Genomic DNA, 18,374 nt, shown 5'->3' on the forward strand with positions numbered 1-18,374 from the left:
TTTCAAAGTGCAAGGTCTTAAAAATGATACTGTTATCATCTCCGTGTAAACTACAAAAAACGCACATCTGTGAAACGGTGATGGCATGCACATGCATATTATGTGTTTAGTCTATGCGCGTTTGGCGCGAGTGCTCTGTAAAGAATGTATATGTGCGCAGGCGTGTAGTTGTCAAACATTGTCAACCCCGTTCACACGGATCTGTAAAAAATGATTAAAAACGCTGTATTATGCTGCCAGGCCTGTAGTTGGCAATGTCACTTTGTAAAGAAACACTACGCGCCTATAGACTGAACACATCATTTGCATGTGCCTAACGTCACCGTTTTCATTTTTGTAGTTTAGACAATAACGATATTGTTTGAAACCTGTTTTCAAAAGTTTGTGTTTTCACGCCCCCAAAACGGCCTTGTCATTTAAATGAACTGCCAAAACGCATAAAAAGTTTTCCGTTTTAAGTTAAAACGTTGTTGTGTAAACGGCGCCTAAGGAGTATTGTGCTAAAATAAATGCTTAAATACACATTATTTTAAAGGTATAGCCACAAGCGATTATGTTTTCTTTACACTTTTATGATTTTATTAGATTTTTTATTTCTAATAATAGTAAAGTTTTTTTTTTTCCACAAAAATGTTTTGCTCCATCAATATTAAATCATATTTTATAGATCGCCAGCATCTTAGTTTCTTCATCACCTCAGTTCCCTTCTGTTTTTTCTGTGTTCACTCACACTATTAAAGCCCAAAGTATTCTTCACTTTTTACACGTACACGAGGGTCATCGTACAGTGTGTATGACGCGGATTTTTGTAACCGCGCATACTTGTACGTGCAGGTCACACATGCGCATTTAATTTTTGTTGTTGTTGCAGTAATTAGTTTATCCACAAGGTGGCAACCATGCCCTGGGGGCGTCGATTCACAAGGTAGTTGAAGAAAAACTGCATAAACAGAACAGACCGGAACACATGCAAGCTACAGCGACAATGAAGGCCTATATAGATGAGAGATTGTGCGAAGAGGTTAGAAAGTACCCTCATTTGTACAACTCTAGCATGAAAGAATACTAATATCTTTACATGGGTTGTAACTCGTGGCGAGAGATTGTTCAAAACTGCGCATGCGTCTAACGCCAGTGTATACTTACGAGTCAAATGAAGTATACTTTTCAAGGCTGTGCATTCGACTGTGCGCATACACTAGCGTATGCAGGACTTTAGGCAATAGAAAAAACTTTGGCATAGAGACCAATATTGCACTTTGATGTAGAGGAGTTTTATAACCAGAGTGAACTAGTAAACTGTTCTATTTATATTTTTAGATTGCACTCTTTGTTTTGTACAATCCAGTATCTCATAAGATTTACTCATTATAAACTACTCCTCAAATGTAGCCCCATCTCTGCCCGAAAGTTCAGTGACTCTGCCTGGTTCTAACAGAGACCAGCACAAGACAAGAAACAGCATTGCAAATGTTTATACAAACATTAAAAAAATGACAATATTGGCTTATTTTACATTTTCATGATTCTGAGAAAAACATTCTAATGATTAGAGTAGGCACTATTAATGAGTAGTAGTTTTCTTTTCTTTTGATTGCATTGTGGGCCATTAGAAGATAGATGAACATTCTGATGGCATGACTGTCTTATTGTGTAGATTTATTAGATGATATTAAAATTCCAGGCTTTTAAACATTCTTGTTTCTTTGCTTTACCAGTCAGTACCAGTTTGGGGTCAGTAATTTTTTTTTTTTTTTAAAGAAATTTAAGCATTAAAATTATGTAATGCACAGTAAAAACATTTATAATGTTACAAAAGATTTCTATTTCAAATAAATGCTGTTCTTTTGAAGCTTTCTATTCATCAAATACCATCTTTGATGAATTTAAAGCCACACAAAGGTGAAATGCCACATGAAAGTTGCTTTGGTTCTATGTATGTGAAATGCCACATTAATACTTATATTCAGCAAGGACGCATTAAATTAATCAAAAGTGACATGTATATTAAAAGATTTCTATTTCAAATAAATGCTGTTCTTTTGAACTTTCTATTCATCCTGTAAAGTATCCTTAAAATGTTTACTAAAGGATCATGTGACACTGAAGACTGGAGTAATGGCAGCTTTGTCATCACAGGAATAAATTAAAATGTTCAAATATATTAAAATAAAAAACAGTTATTTTAAATTATACTAATATTTCACAATATTTCAGTTTTTACTGTATTTTTTTTACCAAATAAACACATCCTTGATCAGCATAAGAGACCGAGAATCTTACCGACCCCAAACTAACTCTAAGTACCAATATTTTCAGTTCCTTTTCATAGTTGCAAAGAGGAAAACAGCCTGAAATTGTTCATGATTTGTTTATTTATTGAGCTACAGCTATTTTCCCTCCAAATAATATCAGTAACAAATAATAGGACCTAGTGTGAAATATTTGCCTAAGGCATACACAACCCCCACCAATCAAAATGATATTCTACTGGGAAAATAACACTTTACAAGAGTGTCTGTTATGTATATGATATTGTAAAACAATACCAATGTATTGAATACATTTTGTTCATTGATACAGTATTACTCAGTGCTTGAGTACTTAGCATAGTAACATGGACACTAATGTAAAGTTAGACTTGAAAGATCAAACTACCAATGCATATTTACTACCAAAATATGTCTTAAGTAAATGAAAAGCTCTGTAAGGGGTTTTGTAAGGAGCAGTGATGGGAATAACGGCGTTATAAATAAACAGTGTTACTAACGGCATTACTTTTTCCAGTAACGAGTAATCAAACGAATTACTTTTTCCCCTGTTACAACGCCGTTACCATTACTGACATTAAAATGCGGCGTTACTATAATTGAGCTCACTGAATTGGTTTTCATCCGAGTAGGCTCTCTCTCAGCCATAGGACCTGCAAAGTTTTTTCTCTGGTGTGTGTTTTGGGGTGGGACACATGCAAACTGATGATGATTGGTGTGTGTGACTAGAGATGATAGACCTGCAAAGTGTTTTGTTATAAAGAAATAGTACAGGTTAGTCATACACAAATACAATTTTAAACTGATAATAATGTACGATGCTCGGTGTGTGTGTCAGAGCATGCAAGCGGAGCGCAAGCTCAAACCAGAATACCCTTTGTGACATGCTGGATCGAAATATGTGAAATAAGTTTTTTCTAGTTGACTAGTAGTTGTTCATTTAAATCATTAGTTGACTAATCACATTTAATTTCTTAAATAGGCCTACTGGAGAGAATAAACCATAATAATGAGCGTTTACGTAATAGCTATCACTCAAGCGCACGCATAAAGCTTGCCATAAAGAACCGGCAAAAGTAATGATTATGAATGTGACAAAAAACAGCAAGGAGACATTTTAATTGTTTATTTATAAACTAATGTTTTCTGAATCAGTGTCGGCTGCAAAAATGAAGTTGACATAACTGACTCTCATCATCTCTGCATGTGGACACGCTTAGAGAGAGAATGCACAATTCATTCGCATTACATAATCAGAGAGTAGCCTATTTCTTTTCGTTTTGAATTATTTTGTTTAAAAGTAGACATTTCAAGCTTTCTGTATATATATTTGTCATGTCTGCGAGGCAAGCAGACTATACGCTGAGTTTCAGTTCATTTAGTCTATAAGACGCACTCCAGTTCACGTGCAAGTGATCGCGCCGGCGCCTCCATGTCATGATTATATTGTCTGCTATATTTGCTTCTTATTTATTTATTAATCCAGGCAATTGGTTGATTAAACAATGATTAAAATTAAGATACAATTTTTACAAAACGAAGTTCACTTAAAAGAAAGGCTTTCTACAAATCAAAACTTGTTTAATGGTTACCACGTATAGTGTAGTACAGAGAAATTTCATGTCGTGAGCAAGAGTGGATCATGTTACGAGTCGGATCAAGCATCATTTATTTTTTGACTTATTTGTTGGCCAGTTATGGTCTGTGCAATAAATATAAAGTTCTAAACAATCTATTGTGTTTTATTGTTCCATGTATAGTAATGATAATATTTACAATAATATATTGAATTTGATAGGTGTCTCTCACATTGTCCCACATTGTTTTATAATAATATTTTTTTCTATTTAGGGTCCATTTCACTCATTTAACATATTTAATATTGGGGGCATCCAAGTTATTTGACATATTTGGAAAAAGAAAAAAAAAGTAACGCAATAGTTACTTTCCCTGGTAATTAGTTACTTTTATAATGATGCAACTCAGTTACTAACTCAGTTACTATTTATGAGAAGTAACTAGTAACTATAACTAATTACTTTTTTAAAGTAATGTGCCCAACGCTGGTGTGCAGTGTTGTGTTAGTCATTGCAATACTCACAGTATTCAGTTGTTCCCTGAGGCGTGCTCTTCACCTGCTGCTTTGCATGGAAGATTTACAAGACTTAAGTTGAGCTTCATTAAAGTGTGGGACATACAATTTACATGCATATGAGGCACACAGGTGAGTCTAAGTTCCCCCTTCAGGAATGTTAAAAACTATAATTCATCTTTCACTTAGAAGAATAAGAAGAACTTAGGAGTTTTTCAATGATTTTCTTTTAAAAATATTTTTTTCTTTGTTGTTCACTAGGTTTGAACCGATTCGGCTGTGCAGTCTAAAGATCCCTGAAGAGTTGCAGCGAGATGCATGTTTCTTCTGAGCTCTGTAGGGTTTTCATGGTTTGCCGATGTCCACTGTGATTTTGGTGTAGAGTTGGTCTTTCTCTATATTTATCACTTTGTATTTGAGTGAGTTGATGCCATCCGTGTTCATTGTCTGTCTTGTGTGAGTAATTCTCTTAAATCTATAATACAGAGATTACAGCTTTAGAACGTCATACAATCTGTCTTGTATTTATGCATGTCTACACTCTTAAAAAAAAATGTTGCCTACAGCAATGCCATAGAAGAACCATTTTGGGTTCCCCGAAGAACCTTTCAGTGAACAGTTCATAAAGGAACAAATCTTTTATTAGTACGAAGTATGTTTTAATAATCAAAAGTAGGGCAGCACGATTTATTGCACGATACGAAAATAACATTGAACTTAAACGCGATTTTTAGTGCAATTATGAAATCGCAAAGGCTGTGATTATTTTTTATGTGCAGCTTGTCAATAAAGTATGGCTCTAAATGCTAATCCATCTGAAAGCACTGCGAGTTTGAGTCGCTTATAATGTCCATTTGAAAAAGCAACACGCATCAAACATCTTTACAGACATGAGAAGCATTTATTAACCTCTTGTCCAACAAAAGACACCATTTAACAGTTGAGCATCCTTGTGTGTTTATTAGTCATGTTTATCTTCTTCTGCGGCAGGACATATTTGGAGTTTCTGCGCAAGAGCGCCCTCTGGCTTTCAGATGGAGAAGCATTTACTACTGATCACAGAGCCGTACATCTCTGACAAGCTGCGCATTAGATAATCGTGGCCTTTGCCAAATTGTGTGCGGTTTAATCGTGATAAATCGTGCAGCCCTAAACAAAAGAATCTTTTTCCACTATAAAGAACCTTTTTGTGCATTGGAAAGGTTCCATAAATGTTAAAGGTTCTTTATGGAACCATCAATGCCAATTTAAAGAAGCCTTTATTTTTAAGAGTGTACATATTGTATGTGTGAAAGAGAGATTACCTCTGTGGGTTTGGCTCATTTTTCTTGTCTCTCGAGTGACGAATCATTCTGCATTTACCCATGTCTCCACTCGGCCTTGATATTTTCATGCCTTGAAATGACAGCCTTCAAAGAGAATAGCCCTCATTAAAATATCTAGTCATGAAACTCTAGATGGCACAGGCTGATAGGTCCTTTACATGTAATCTGCAAGCAATCACATCATTACCACATGACACAAGCTGATTGGCCTCTGCTGATCCTGCAGCAAATGGGACTCCTTGTTCAAGATTTAAATAGTCTGGTTCAGTGTTTTTTGTTAGCTAGTCCTGCAGCGCACTATCAGAGTTCCCCTGAGCCCCCCCACCTCCCCCAGCTCCACCTGCCTAGATCTGCTACAGGATTTATGTATGTCTATTCATGCAGCAGCAGCAGCAGCATATCTTACATGCTCACAGCAGCTTGTTTGTGTATCTATTACCAGTAGCAAGTCCATACTTGCTCTGCAACAGCAGCAGCTTAGCAGATCTAGTCCGCAAAGTCCAAATACATTAACAATGCCATATTCAATAACAAGTTAAATCTATTTTGAGAGTTGTGTCAGCAAATTATAGGTTATAAAAAACAAGAGTCTTGCATGTTTGTCTAAATTATCTCATATATAATAGGACTGAATGTGTAATTAATAATAACAGTTAGATATTTTCCTCACCTGTTAAAGATGTCATCGTCTTCTCCTCCCCAGCCCCAGTAGTTATTAGGAAAGCCATTAATCTTTTGAAACTGCTGTTTACTCATTGCTGATACACCCCCAAAATACTGTTTATATGGCAACCTGTATTCAAACAAAAACAATTGTTGAATTAAAAATTGGTCATATTGTCAATGAATACCAAATGCGAACTTCCTATTTATGAGTTTGGATGTCATAATTAAGGCCCGTTTACACCAAGGATGATAGTTATAAGGATACCGATAAAGATACAGTTTTAAAAATAGTTAAACATGTAAAAGAATAGCAAAGTCCACACCACACCTATAACAATAACGGCACAGAGAAACAATATTGTTGGAATCGCTTTCACATCAATTTTTTTTTTAGCTGATGAACAATAAAAACATTGACACCCAACTTTTAAACAGCAGCTGAATCTTCCATCTATTCACTTCTCAATGTGGCTACAGCGTAATATCAGGTATAAATTCTTTTTTACTTGACTATTAAATGGTTTAATTAAGGTTCATATGCTAGTTTCATGACAGAGCTCAAAATATTTTTTTTCATTACTACTGGAGCAGTTTTCCAAGATTCAAATGATTATAAAACAGCAAGAACAAACCATGCAAAAGCGACAGCCCTTTTGGCGCACTCGGTGTCCAAATTCACTCGCTCGTTTTCATTCACTTCTTCAAGTGGACTATATTAGTAGTGGACTAACGTAGGGAATAGTGAATGAGAGTTTCGAACACAGCAATTGTTTCCTGTTCTGGTTTGCCTGTGTTCCTTGTTCCATTGCTTATTAGTTTTCATGGTTCTAAATTAGTTAACACCTGTTCTGTTTTTCCCTTGATTAATCCCCGTTTTTATAAACCCTTAGTTTCCTTTGTTCAGGGTTCAGTCTCATTTCAGTTTATGTGGTTGTGTTGCTCCCTGTTATCTCCTGTTCCTTAATTATTGGATTAAAGACTATTCTTTCTTTGAGTTTCTTTGTTGCGCGCTTTATTTCTACAGCCACATGTGGCCTTTTAAAATATAAATTGTACAATCAGCAATCACAATTAAGGCTTACTTATGACCAATACTAATTTGTTTCCATTATACTTCATTAACTGACATGCTCTCAACTTGGAACACAGTTGAAACTTGAAGCTTACTGAAAATCCTGAGTTTCCCACTTGTAATTATGATATTGTGGTGGCATTAATGTGACATGACCGGAAGGCATTATTAAAAAGGTTATTATTAAGACTTTTTTTTTTTTTTTAATTCCACAAATTCCACATTGCAGAGAACTGACACAATCACATACTTTCAATACAAACAAACCAGTTTTATTGTAAATATTGTAAATTTTATTGTAAATTTTGATGTTATCTGTAAAAAGAGGAAAAGCTGCATTCCTTAATCAATTAACCTAATTCTCATACAGAAATTGTCAAACTAAACTGTGCACACAAAGGCCTAACTGACAACATCTAATACTTCAGGTACTTCTCCAAACCAAAGGCCTGCCACTTTGCAATCTAACACCTTTTATTCAACCTTTGTACATCACTCAGAATGTACAGAAACAGGAGATTTGTTTGTGCTTGACACAATTGGTTTCAGCAAAGAAGCTGATGAAAAGATATTCTGAGGCTGTATATTGTGTAGCCAACTGCTGATCTTTATACTACAAAGAAAAATGGGGACAACATTCCAAACAAATTCTTGAAAGACTGAAAATAGCTGGAGCATACACTATCATTCAAAAGTTTGGGGTCGGGAAGATTTTTATGAAAAAAGTCTCTTATGCTCACCAAGGCTGCATTTATTCAATCAAAAATACAGTAAAATCCATAATATTCGAAATTATATTACAATACAACAGACATAGAACTACATGTTGCAACAATTTAAAATAATTGTTTTCTATTTTAATATATTTTAAAATGTGATGGCAAAGCTGAATTTTCAGTATCATTACTCCAGTCTTCAGTGTCACATGATCCTTCAGAAATCATTCTAATATGCTAATTTGGTGTTTAAGAAACATTTCTTCTTATTATAAATGTTGAAAACAGTTGTGTTGCTTAATGTTTTTTTTTTTTTTTGTGGAAACCATGATACATATTTTTCAAGATACTTTGATGAATAGAAAGTTCAAAAGAACAGCATTTATTTAAAATAATTTTTTTTTTTTAATATACATGTCCACTGTTACTTTTGATCAATTTAATGTGTCCTTGTTGAATATAAGTAATAATGTCGCATTTTACATACATAGAACCAAAGCAACACAAGAAATTTGTTTTGACATGTATTAGAACTCTATCCTAATATTAATAAATGTACTGATATCCTACTTTCAGTTGAATAATTGCTTATTCATTTCTAATGTCTGTGAATAAATTTCATATTTTAAAAAACATAGATTGTGTTGAAGTCATTGTTATTTGGTGCTAAAGAAATGTAAAATCTGGGTACCCTGTGAAATCTAGGAGCCTAAATCTTACATATTAAAGGACAAATTTATTGTTTATAAACTGCATTTTTTATTTATTTTATAAAATAAATGTTTCCTAAGGTGCACTTATAATGTTAATATGATTTTTACATATAAAAACTGTAATAATTCAGAAATAAAAGGCCATATTCTCCCCTGATTTTAGCCCTCTGATTTGAACGCTCCATTTGAAGGGGCGTGTCTGCTGTGAGACTTCAGTGTAAACACCCACTGCTGTGATTGGCTAACATCTTTGCATATGAAATAAGGGTTAGGGTTAAGTTATCCTAACCATGTGGAACCTTTTTGAATACTTTTACTACATTTTCACTATTACAGCTGTCAAGATTATCGAATCGTGAAAAGTGTTGATTATTGCATTATATGTAGATCTGTTCCCATCACATGAAAGGTTGCATTGATGAGCACTGTAGCTGATGACATGTGTGTTGATCACGTGAAAGCAGTGATCTCTCATTGCAATGCCATTTCTGCACTCTCACGAATGCTTTCACCATAACTAACAATGCAAACATGATGTAAATACAGCAAGTGGCTCATTGTGCAGTGTAAACAGGCACAGATTATAACAGGAGATTTGGCAAGTGTCTGGATAAACTCGTGCTGTGTGATCGAAAGCTTCAGCCATTATAAAGTGTTCTTTGATCGCTTTCTGTATATAATTTAATCACAATTTAAAAATGCACAAATACTGATGGGAATGATCTGCAATAACAGACAAAGCAATAGTGACCATGTAATTAAAACCGCTACACTTGCGTGGTGCGACATTACTGTTGGATCCAAAATAGTCGGCACAGCATCAATATATATATATATATATATATATATATATATATATACTATAAAGCACGATTATAAAGCAGTAATGTTTAAATGTTTGTTAAATTCTAATATATGTATTTATTTTATTATCATCTCACACATGGATCTGCTTTTTTTCCTTTTTATAACAGGACGTTTTCTATGCTATAATTTCTATAATAAAATACATATGTAATATCTTATTAAATAATTAGCAACAAACAATCAATATAATTCTTATTCTCAGTGATTAAAGATTACTTATTAAATGAAAAGATTGAAAAAATGATTCCACAACCACCAAATAGGTGGCGATGTGCAAGTAGGTTATGTAAACCGCCATTAAACAAAAGAAGAAGGAGGAATTAGAATGGCGCGCTTTTTCTTAGCGTCTGTTTCCATGGTGAATCATCGATTCATCGCTCTGTTGAGAATGTCTTGTGTGTTAACCGGGAACATACTCTGGGTTGGCTGAACTTACTCCCCGATGCGTTTTTGGAACCAGCATACCTCGAGTAAGCAAGGTTTGGGTTAATCAACCGAGAGTTCAGGGTACATGTGACGGTAAGTTAACCTTGCTTTCTGGAATACACCCCTACATTTGCCTCTCTCGTTATTTACCTACTACATGAGCAAATTGGTGGGCGGGGGTAAACAGGCAGTGATGTAGAAGCAAGCAAGTGTTGATCGTCTTCTGAAGAGGTGGTGTTTAGCCACACTATTACGCAATAAAATGGCCACAACTTGTCGTTTTGGCAGATTGGCTTCACTATAATCTGTTTTTAGACTAACGAGAAAGTTTTGAGTTCTGAAACTTACAGGATGTTTTTATATTACAACGACCTCTTATATATCAAAAGATCAAGGGAATTTTGATTTCTCAGTTCATGACCCCTTTAATCTTCCATATGATGGTTGATGTGCTTGGATTGTTTTTATCTATTTCCATTAAGAAACTTTCCAGGCTAACCAAAAGCAAACCTTAAAGGGATAGTTCACCCAAAATTGAAAATTCTGTCATCATTTACTCACTCTCATGTTGTTCCAAACCTGTATGAGTTTCTTTCTTCTGTTGAACTAAAAAGAATATATTTTGAAGAATGTTGGTAACCAAACAGTTGACGGTAGCCATTGACTTCCAAAGTAGGAAAAAAAAAAATACTATGGAAGTCAATGGCTACCGTCAACTGTCTGGTTATCGACATTCTTCAAAATATCTTCTTTTGTGTTCAACAGAAGAAAGAAACTCATGCAGGTTTGGAACAACATGAGGGTGAGTAAATGATGACAGAATTTTCAGTTTTGGGTGAACTATCCCTTTAAAGAAGAACGTTCTGGGAACCAAAAACTAACATTCTGGGAAACAAAAATTGTTAGCTGGATATCAAGACTCGGGTTGGATCTCTCTCTCCTGCTTTGTTTTTGTTTTCATTTTTTCATGTGGTGGCCCCTCACACTTAATCGCACTGTGCAATTAGAGCCGGCACTTTAGTGCTTAAAGGTGAAATATGTAGTTTATACCTAGAGGAATTTCAAAAATAATGCAACTTTGTGAACAGCCCTTCCACGCATCACACCTGGGCCTCCCCCAGCTCAAAGATCACAAACACAGCTCGTACCGGGGCTTGAGAAAGCATGTCTCAATAGGTAGAAGTAGACTATTTTAAAAGACAATAGACAATAAAAGTTTCAACATTTAAGGAATAATTTTAGCTGTGTTGCTATGTGTCATGAGTAAGCAATTAAGTAAGCAACACTGTATACAGCAAACGCGAGCATCTTGCTTAATAATAAATCCATCCATAAATCCATATCTGCACCGGGAGCATGACGCGCCACAACTATTTGAGGCTGTTCACACTGGACACATCAATTGAAACTATAAACTAGAACATTTGTCTTTCTGAATGAGTGCATGATGATGTTGTAATAAAGCGTTCATTGTAGCGTGTTGCAATGCAGTGTCCTGTTTGCTTTGACGTGTTCATGACCTGTTTAATCCTTATATTACATTACATTACCTTTAAGTCGTGGGCATTTATAGTACTGCGCAGGGACCAGTCCGTCATTTTTTTTCTTCCAAATTAAGCCAGTTGAATGTGAATTATTCTGGCCCACCCACACTTTTAGAAGCCCACCCATCATTAACTTCTTAATCCGCCACTGTTTACATGTAAGATTGTTTTAGGTTGACTGTTTACTTTACAGCAGGTCAGAGCAAGTTTCATTGTCACGTGTACACTTTACGTTCATTAAGGTTCATCCAGTCAGCAGTTTTCTCCATGTAATGTATTTTTTCTGACATGCTTTTGTAACAAAGGACTACTTCACTCTTTAGTTGCCTGTCATTTTGCTTTATTTGATATTCTCTTACGCATTTACGCACATGAGCACAACTCAAAAACGCAGGTGATTGTTGACACACTAAAATATATAGATCAAAATGTGTGTGTGTGTGTATATATATATGTGTATATATATATATATATATATATATATATATATATATATATATGTAAATGGAATTTAAATATATTTAATATTTATATATTTAAATATATTTAAATGGAATATATATGTATTTAAATGGAATCAAAGACATAGAATGTTATCTTGCACTTGCCCCCTCAGATTTTTGAGCCAAATGGATTTGAATGCAGCTTCCAAAAGACAAAAAAATAATGTTTTTTTTTTACATTTGATAAATAACCCTTTGAAGCATATGATCACACCGGTGTGATTAGAACGTTCAGTGCGTCATGTGATCAACTGCTAAATTCAAATCTGCGTTCACGCTTTGGCCGGCCCTGAGCCAGAGACGTACACGCTCAGCGCTCTTCATATATCACAACTGTTCAGTGTTTTTAACTATTTAATGTTTCTGACATTTAAATACAGATAAGTACTAGCAAAATATACACTGTTTATGGAAGCGGCAATAATCCTTTCAAATATAATTTGATGGCGTATTTTACTGATATTCTACACATTGCGTAGTTAACTATAAAGTTTACTCTAATCTTAGAATATTGTATGTACAAAATGAATTGGGCCCCCCTGTTCATTTTGTTGTCTGCATATTGAGTTTACACAGCTACATAGTTTATCTTTATTCAAATGATCCAAGAACAACGTTCATGAAGATACTTTAAATATAAGTCATCTTTATTCTAACATAACAGAATATTTAATGTATGTAAACCCTGAATTTGCGACCTGTGCTTGAATTTAAGGTCATTTGTTTTTAGGTAAATGCATTTTTGTGGAACTGTTTTCTTAGGCTTCAATCGAGGCACCACTAGAACTTTCAGATATTGGCATCACTTAACAAATGTTAAATGTCCTACTAAGTTTAAGGGTGAGGCTTCATCTTACCTAAAACCAAATTTGTCCATGGACACAGAGAGGTGGCGCGGCTGGCTGGAGCATTTGTAAGTGTTGCGGTCGTCCATAGGGATGATGTCTACATCACTGAAGATGAAACAGTCATAATTGTACTCCTTTAGTGCCTCTACGTAACCCACGTTGAGCAGTTTCGCCCTGTTGAATGTGTCCACTCCATCCTAAACATGCAGCATAAAGCATGTTTCATTAAAACTCATGACTCGCACAGGAGGAAACACAAATTTATTCTGGGCAGGAATGTAAAGTTCACATGTTTTATGCTAAAAAGATGGATTTGACATTGATAAGACCTTATTACTACAGCTAAATCAGTCAATCAGATATAAACACATACTGGCATACACACAAGGAAAATAAGCAAAAAGCATGCAACTCTTAGTCTGCATGGTAGTTTGCATGCTGATTTTCCTGTGAACAAGATGAACAGAGCATGAAAATGGGGCTGAAATGACAAAATAAATAGAAAGAAAGAGAGAAAGAAAGAAAGAAAGAAAGAAAGAAAGAAAGAAAGAAAGAAAGAGGAGGTAGCTATGTATTGAGCCATGTATTAGGTGAAAAGTTAAATTGAACATTTTAACTTTATTGAAGAATCTCTTATTATTTAGTATGTCTCCCTTTTGTTTGAACGGCAGCAGCACTTAAGCAGACAAGAACAAAAAATGCTGTTCTTTTGAACTTTCTATTCATTAAAGAATCCTAAATGTATGTATGAAAATATATCATGGTTACTGAACCCAAACTTTTGAACAGTAGTGTTTATTTCAGAGCCCAGATTGACCATCTATAGCAAAGCAGTAGTCTGAGAAGTTATGTATCTACACCCAAACAAACAGAAAGAAACAGGTGTTATATGTTCAATTTATGTTGGTGTTCAGAGGTTGTGCTTCTCTTTTTCCCTTTCGTTTTTATTGCACAGCAAAATTTCAAAGCAGTCAAATGTCAAACCAAACATGTGGTCTATGCAAAGCCAAGCCACCACATTTCCATACTTCAAGGTGAAGGTCTCCTGAAGAAAAGTCTAACCTGCAAAAATATGTTTAGATCTATCTATCTATCTATCTATCTATCTATCTATCTATCTATCTATCTATCTATCTATCTATCTATTGTCTATCTATCTATCTGTCTGTCTATCTATCTATCTATTTGTCTATCTATCTATCTGTCTATCTATCTAACAATGAGTAGATCTATTGGGAGGTTTGTGTGGTGAGATTAGGTGTTGATTTCAGCTCATTGGAATGTGTATTGATTTGTGTGCAAAGTATGTGTACCTAAGAACCACATATCTCTTTTCCACCCTGCTGCTGTCATCTGAGTAAGACAAAGTATGAGTAAATAAATAGTTTGTGAGTGCTGTACCTGTTCTATGACATAAATCCCATAATCAAGCTGCTGTCTCTGTAGGATGGGGTGAAGGTAGTGGAGCCAATACTTCAGGTGTTCATCTCTGTTTCTGAATGGGATGATTAATGCCACTTTTTGCAGAGCCACACAATCGCTGGGTTTATGCCTGCCGCCCATCATTAGCTGTGGATTTTCTTTACGTACCATTTCCAAACTCACTGGCTCAGAAAATTCAACTTGCAATGGACCCTCTGAAATGGGAAGAGGGAGAGAGCATGATAGTGAGGAAAGTGGGGACGAAAGAGGAAGACCCCTCTTATGAAACTACAGTTTACTTCCTGTCTCAAACAGTTTACTTCTTGTCTCTTCCTTTCACTGTTTTATTTCTCTTAGTCACTCTCAATATTTTTTCCAGCTTTCTCTTTTACTCAAACTGATAAGACGGTAAAGCTTTGTAATAATAAAAATAGGTAACACAGGAAAATAAATCTTAAAGAGTTAGTTCACCCAAAAATGAAAATTATGCCATTTATTACTCACCCTCATGTCGTTCTACATCTGTAAGACCTTGCTGTCTTACGGGTTCATCTTCAGAACACAAATTAAGATATTTTTGATGAAATCCGATGGCTCAGTAAGGCCTCCATTGCCAGCAAGATAATTAACACTTTTAGATGCCCAGAAAGGTACTAAAAACATATTTAAAACAGTTCATGTGACTACAGTGGTTCAACCTTAATGTAATGAAGCAACGAGAATACTTTTTGTGTGCCAAAAAAACCCCCAAAATTATGACTTTTCAACAATATTTAGTGATGGCTGATTTCAAAACATTGCTTCGAAGCTTTGAAGCTTTACAAATCTTTTATTTCGAATCAGTGGTTTGGATCGCGTATCAAACTGCCAAAGTTGGTGACTTTGGTGCTCCGAACCACTGATTCGAAACAAAAGATTTGTAAAGCTTCAAAGCAGTGTTTTGAAATTGGCCATCACTAGATATTGTTGAAAAGTCGTTATTTAGTATTTTTGCCACACAAAAAGTATTCTCGTCGCTTCATAACATTAAGGTTGAACCACTGTAGTCACATGAACTGTTTTAATATGTCTTTAGAAGCTTTTTGGGCATTAAAAGTGTTAATTGTCTTGCTGGCAATAGAAGCCTCACTGAGCCATCAGATTTTATGAAAATATCTTAATTTGTTTTCTGAAGATGAATGGGTGTGGAACGACATGAGGGTGAGTAATTAATGACAGAATTTTCATTTTTGGGTGAACTAACCCTTTAATAGTAAATAAGTCAACAATTGGAAGAAAGAAAACATCGATCGATCAACTAGTAAATACTTTGACTCAAAAATCCAATTACACAAATGTGTGTTTTTTATGTTGGTTTAAACACCTAATTCAAACATTCTGAACATGACTTAAATTCTAGACTAATTTAAAATAATCCTATTCTGAAAAATATTCATTGAGGTAAAATGTGTAAAAACTAGTCAGTCTCCCGCTGTTGAAGTTAACAGCATGGAAGAAGAAAAAAACAAACAAAAGAGCAACAGATGAACAAATATTTGAGATTTAAATTCACGAAAACTTACCCAAAAGTGGTGACGTCTCAGGACACGGTTCTAGTACTGCGGGTTCCTCCACGTCATCTTTAATGACACTTGCATTAATATAAATCAGTTTATTTAGGTCTGTTTCTACAGTTCCGTTGGCATAGATGTCAAGTGCGGCTCTTCTGTGAGTTTGTGAAGTAACTATATGAGAGTCTGACGGTATTTGCCGGTAATAAAATTTTGTAGAAGTTGACACTGTTAAATAAAAAAACAGTGCAACGATGAGGTGAACCCCGCAGAGACACACGAGCACGACGCATGATTTAGCGAAGAAACCCACATTCAGCAGCACCGACTCTTGCATTCTCACAAAGTAATGGGAGACCGCTTCATTCACAAAGAATAAAACTCAGTAAGAACAAAAACACCTTTGCCTTGTCGTTTGGATGGTCAGCATAATCCTTTTCATGAAACTTTTTATGATATTGATCGCGTCTGGCCACTGTTAATCGTTGTTTCTCAGGCATTGGTGAAGAGCTGTCTTGAAAAGCGGAGATCTACTTAAATGACAGCAGTGGGCGTTTCTAGTGTACTCACTAGTAGAAAAGGCAAAAAGCTTGTTCCAGGATCAACAAAGAAGTTCCAGGAACATGTTGCACTTGGTGAAATCAGGTTTTGCCTATACAGTCAAACCAACATTTATTCAGACACCTTGAACATTTCATTCATTAATACAGTTTATTCACTATAGTTAAAAAAAAAAAATGCTAATAAAATATGACAAGATCTCAGAGTTAAACTGTGTCAATTTATCTTAATTATGTCAGATAACACTTAAGCAAAACATGGTCAGGTCAAAGAATGATTTTTGGTTCCAAATTTTTATCAATTTTACTGGTAGTCCACTGAATGAAGAATTTTTGGGTGTAATATGTCACAGTTTACTTTATTTTGCTATCCTCACTTACATAAATGAGCTATAGTGTCCTGCACCCACTAGTAAAAATATATATCAAAATTGTCTGAATAATTTTTGGTTAGAATAATAAAATAGAATAATATATAGAATAATATAATATAATATAAATGTATGTAGGCTACTTTGTTGCATTACAAACAAATATCAAACCAAGTGAAATTTGCATAAGACGATGCTAGATTTTTTTCTCAAGTTTACGCAGGTATTCTACACTGGTGTAGTTTATTTCATATAAGGAAGTGTTTCACTAACCTTTGACAACCTGAAAGTGTCCAAAATATATTCTGTCTAAACAAACTTCTTTCTTGCTAAATGTTTTGTGTGACAAAGTGTGTTGTTGTCAAGTTTGATATTGTGTTATGTAATGCAATAACTCTCATACACGTGTAGGCTAACCCACATGAAAAACACTATAGTAATTTATATTAAATACTATAGTGTTTTTGAACCATACTATAGTAAAGTACTTGAATTAATTTGTTGTGGTAATATAACAACTATAGTAATATAAACAAATTACTTTACCCAATACTGTACTAAGATTTCTACAACTATAGGGTATATTATACTACAATACACTACAGTTTACTGTAGTAAAAAATAAAGTATACTACAGTAGTTATTAGACTTTATCAGTTCACTATAGTTAATACTACAGTATGCTGTAGTGTTGTAAATACTATAAAATACAGTATACTATAAATTACTATAGTATTTTTTCATGTGGGAAGTGTTTTTAAGAGTTCAAGTGTCTTTTTGAGGCCAATGTATGTTAATCAAACAGACATGAGGTATTTGTATTGTTAGGCTACTGTAAAATGGCTTATTTCAGAAACTGATGTTAACATTACTTCAGCTTATCCAAAAATTCTAAGATATTTTGAAGATACAGATATTATTAGATATCATATATGACAGGTTATTATTCACAAAGATTTAAAATCAAGAGTCGCTGGTGGGCTCTTCTCCTCTCATCAACAGCGCCCTTGTGTGTTGATTTCCGTGATCAGCAGCATATCCTGCCATAACATGATTCTCACCTGTTATCTGCCTTTTATCTGCATCTAGGTTCAATACCAACGTTAATGCCAAGTTGTTAATACTGATGCATTGTAGATTATAGTTTGTTTGCTTATCTATTTCTAATTTGTGTTATGAATTATGTGACAATATTAACAAATTTGATTCTGTTTTCTCTGATCATGATTTCACAGATCATTTTTCATGACATAAATTAGATAACTCTCTTTGTATACACCAATTTACATTAGTTAACATTAGTTAATGCATTAACTAACATTAACAAACAGTGAGGAATGTGTTTGTTACAGTATTTATTCATCTTTGTAAACATTGGTTAATAAAAACACTGTTCATTGTTAGCTCAGGTCAACTCAGGTCAATGAAA

At 34.6% G+C, this 18,374-nt stretch overlaps 1 protein-coding gene across 1 annotated transcript; it reads right to left on the minus strand.

Annotated features, from left to right (window-relative positions):
* Positions 1-2,357: 2,357 nt before the first annotated feature.
* Positions 2,358-16,567, minus strand: b4galt1 (UDP-Gal:betaGlcNAc beta 1,4- galactosyltransferase, polypeptide 1). Its single transcript, XM_051906895.1, has 6 exons — positions 16,027-16,567; positions 14,444-14,679; positions 13,052-13,239; positions 6,358-6,480; positions 5,667-5,771; positions 2,358-4,837 (listed from the first exon to the last, which is right to left on the minus strand). Exons 1-6 carry the CDS (start codon positions 16,349-16,351, stop codon positions 4,708-4,710), a joined length of 1,107 nt encoding a protein of 368 aa, XP_051762855.1. The 5' UTR covers positions 16,352-16,567; the 3' UTR covers positions 2,358-4,707.
* Positions 16,568-18,374: the final 1,807 nt, after the last annotated feature.

The sequence above is a fragment of the Ctenopharyngodon idella genome, chromosome 1 (genome assembly GCF_019924925.1).
Source record: "Ctenopharyngodon idella isolate HZGC_01 chromosome 1, HZGC01, whole genome shotgun sequence".
Taxonomy (NCBI): domain Eukaryota; kingdom Metazoa; phylum Chordata; class Actinopteri; order Cypriniformes; family Xenocyprididae; genus Ctenopharyngodon; species Ctenopharyngodon idella.

Bases quoted from the DNA above. Each gene is read 5' to 3' on its own strand.
- b4galt1 (XM_051906895.1), bottom strand. From the start codon at position 16,351: ATGCAAGAGTCGGTGCTGCTGAATGTGGGTTTCTTCGCTAAATCATGC. The intron at 14,680-16,026 runs GTAAGTTTTCGT...TTCCCATTTCAG, and splicing joins TGAGACGTCACCACTTTTGG to AGGGTCCATTGCAAGTTGAA. The intron at 4,838-5,666 runs GTAATCTCTCTT...TCTGTATTATAG, and splicing joins AATGAGCCAAACCCACAGAG to ATTTAAGAGAATTACTCACA.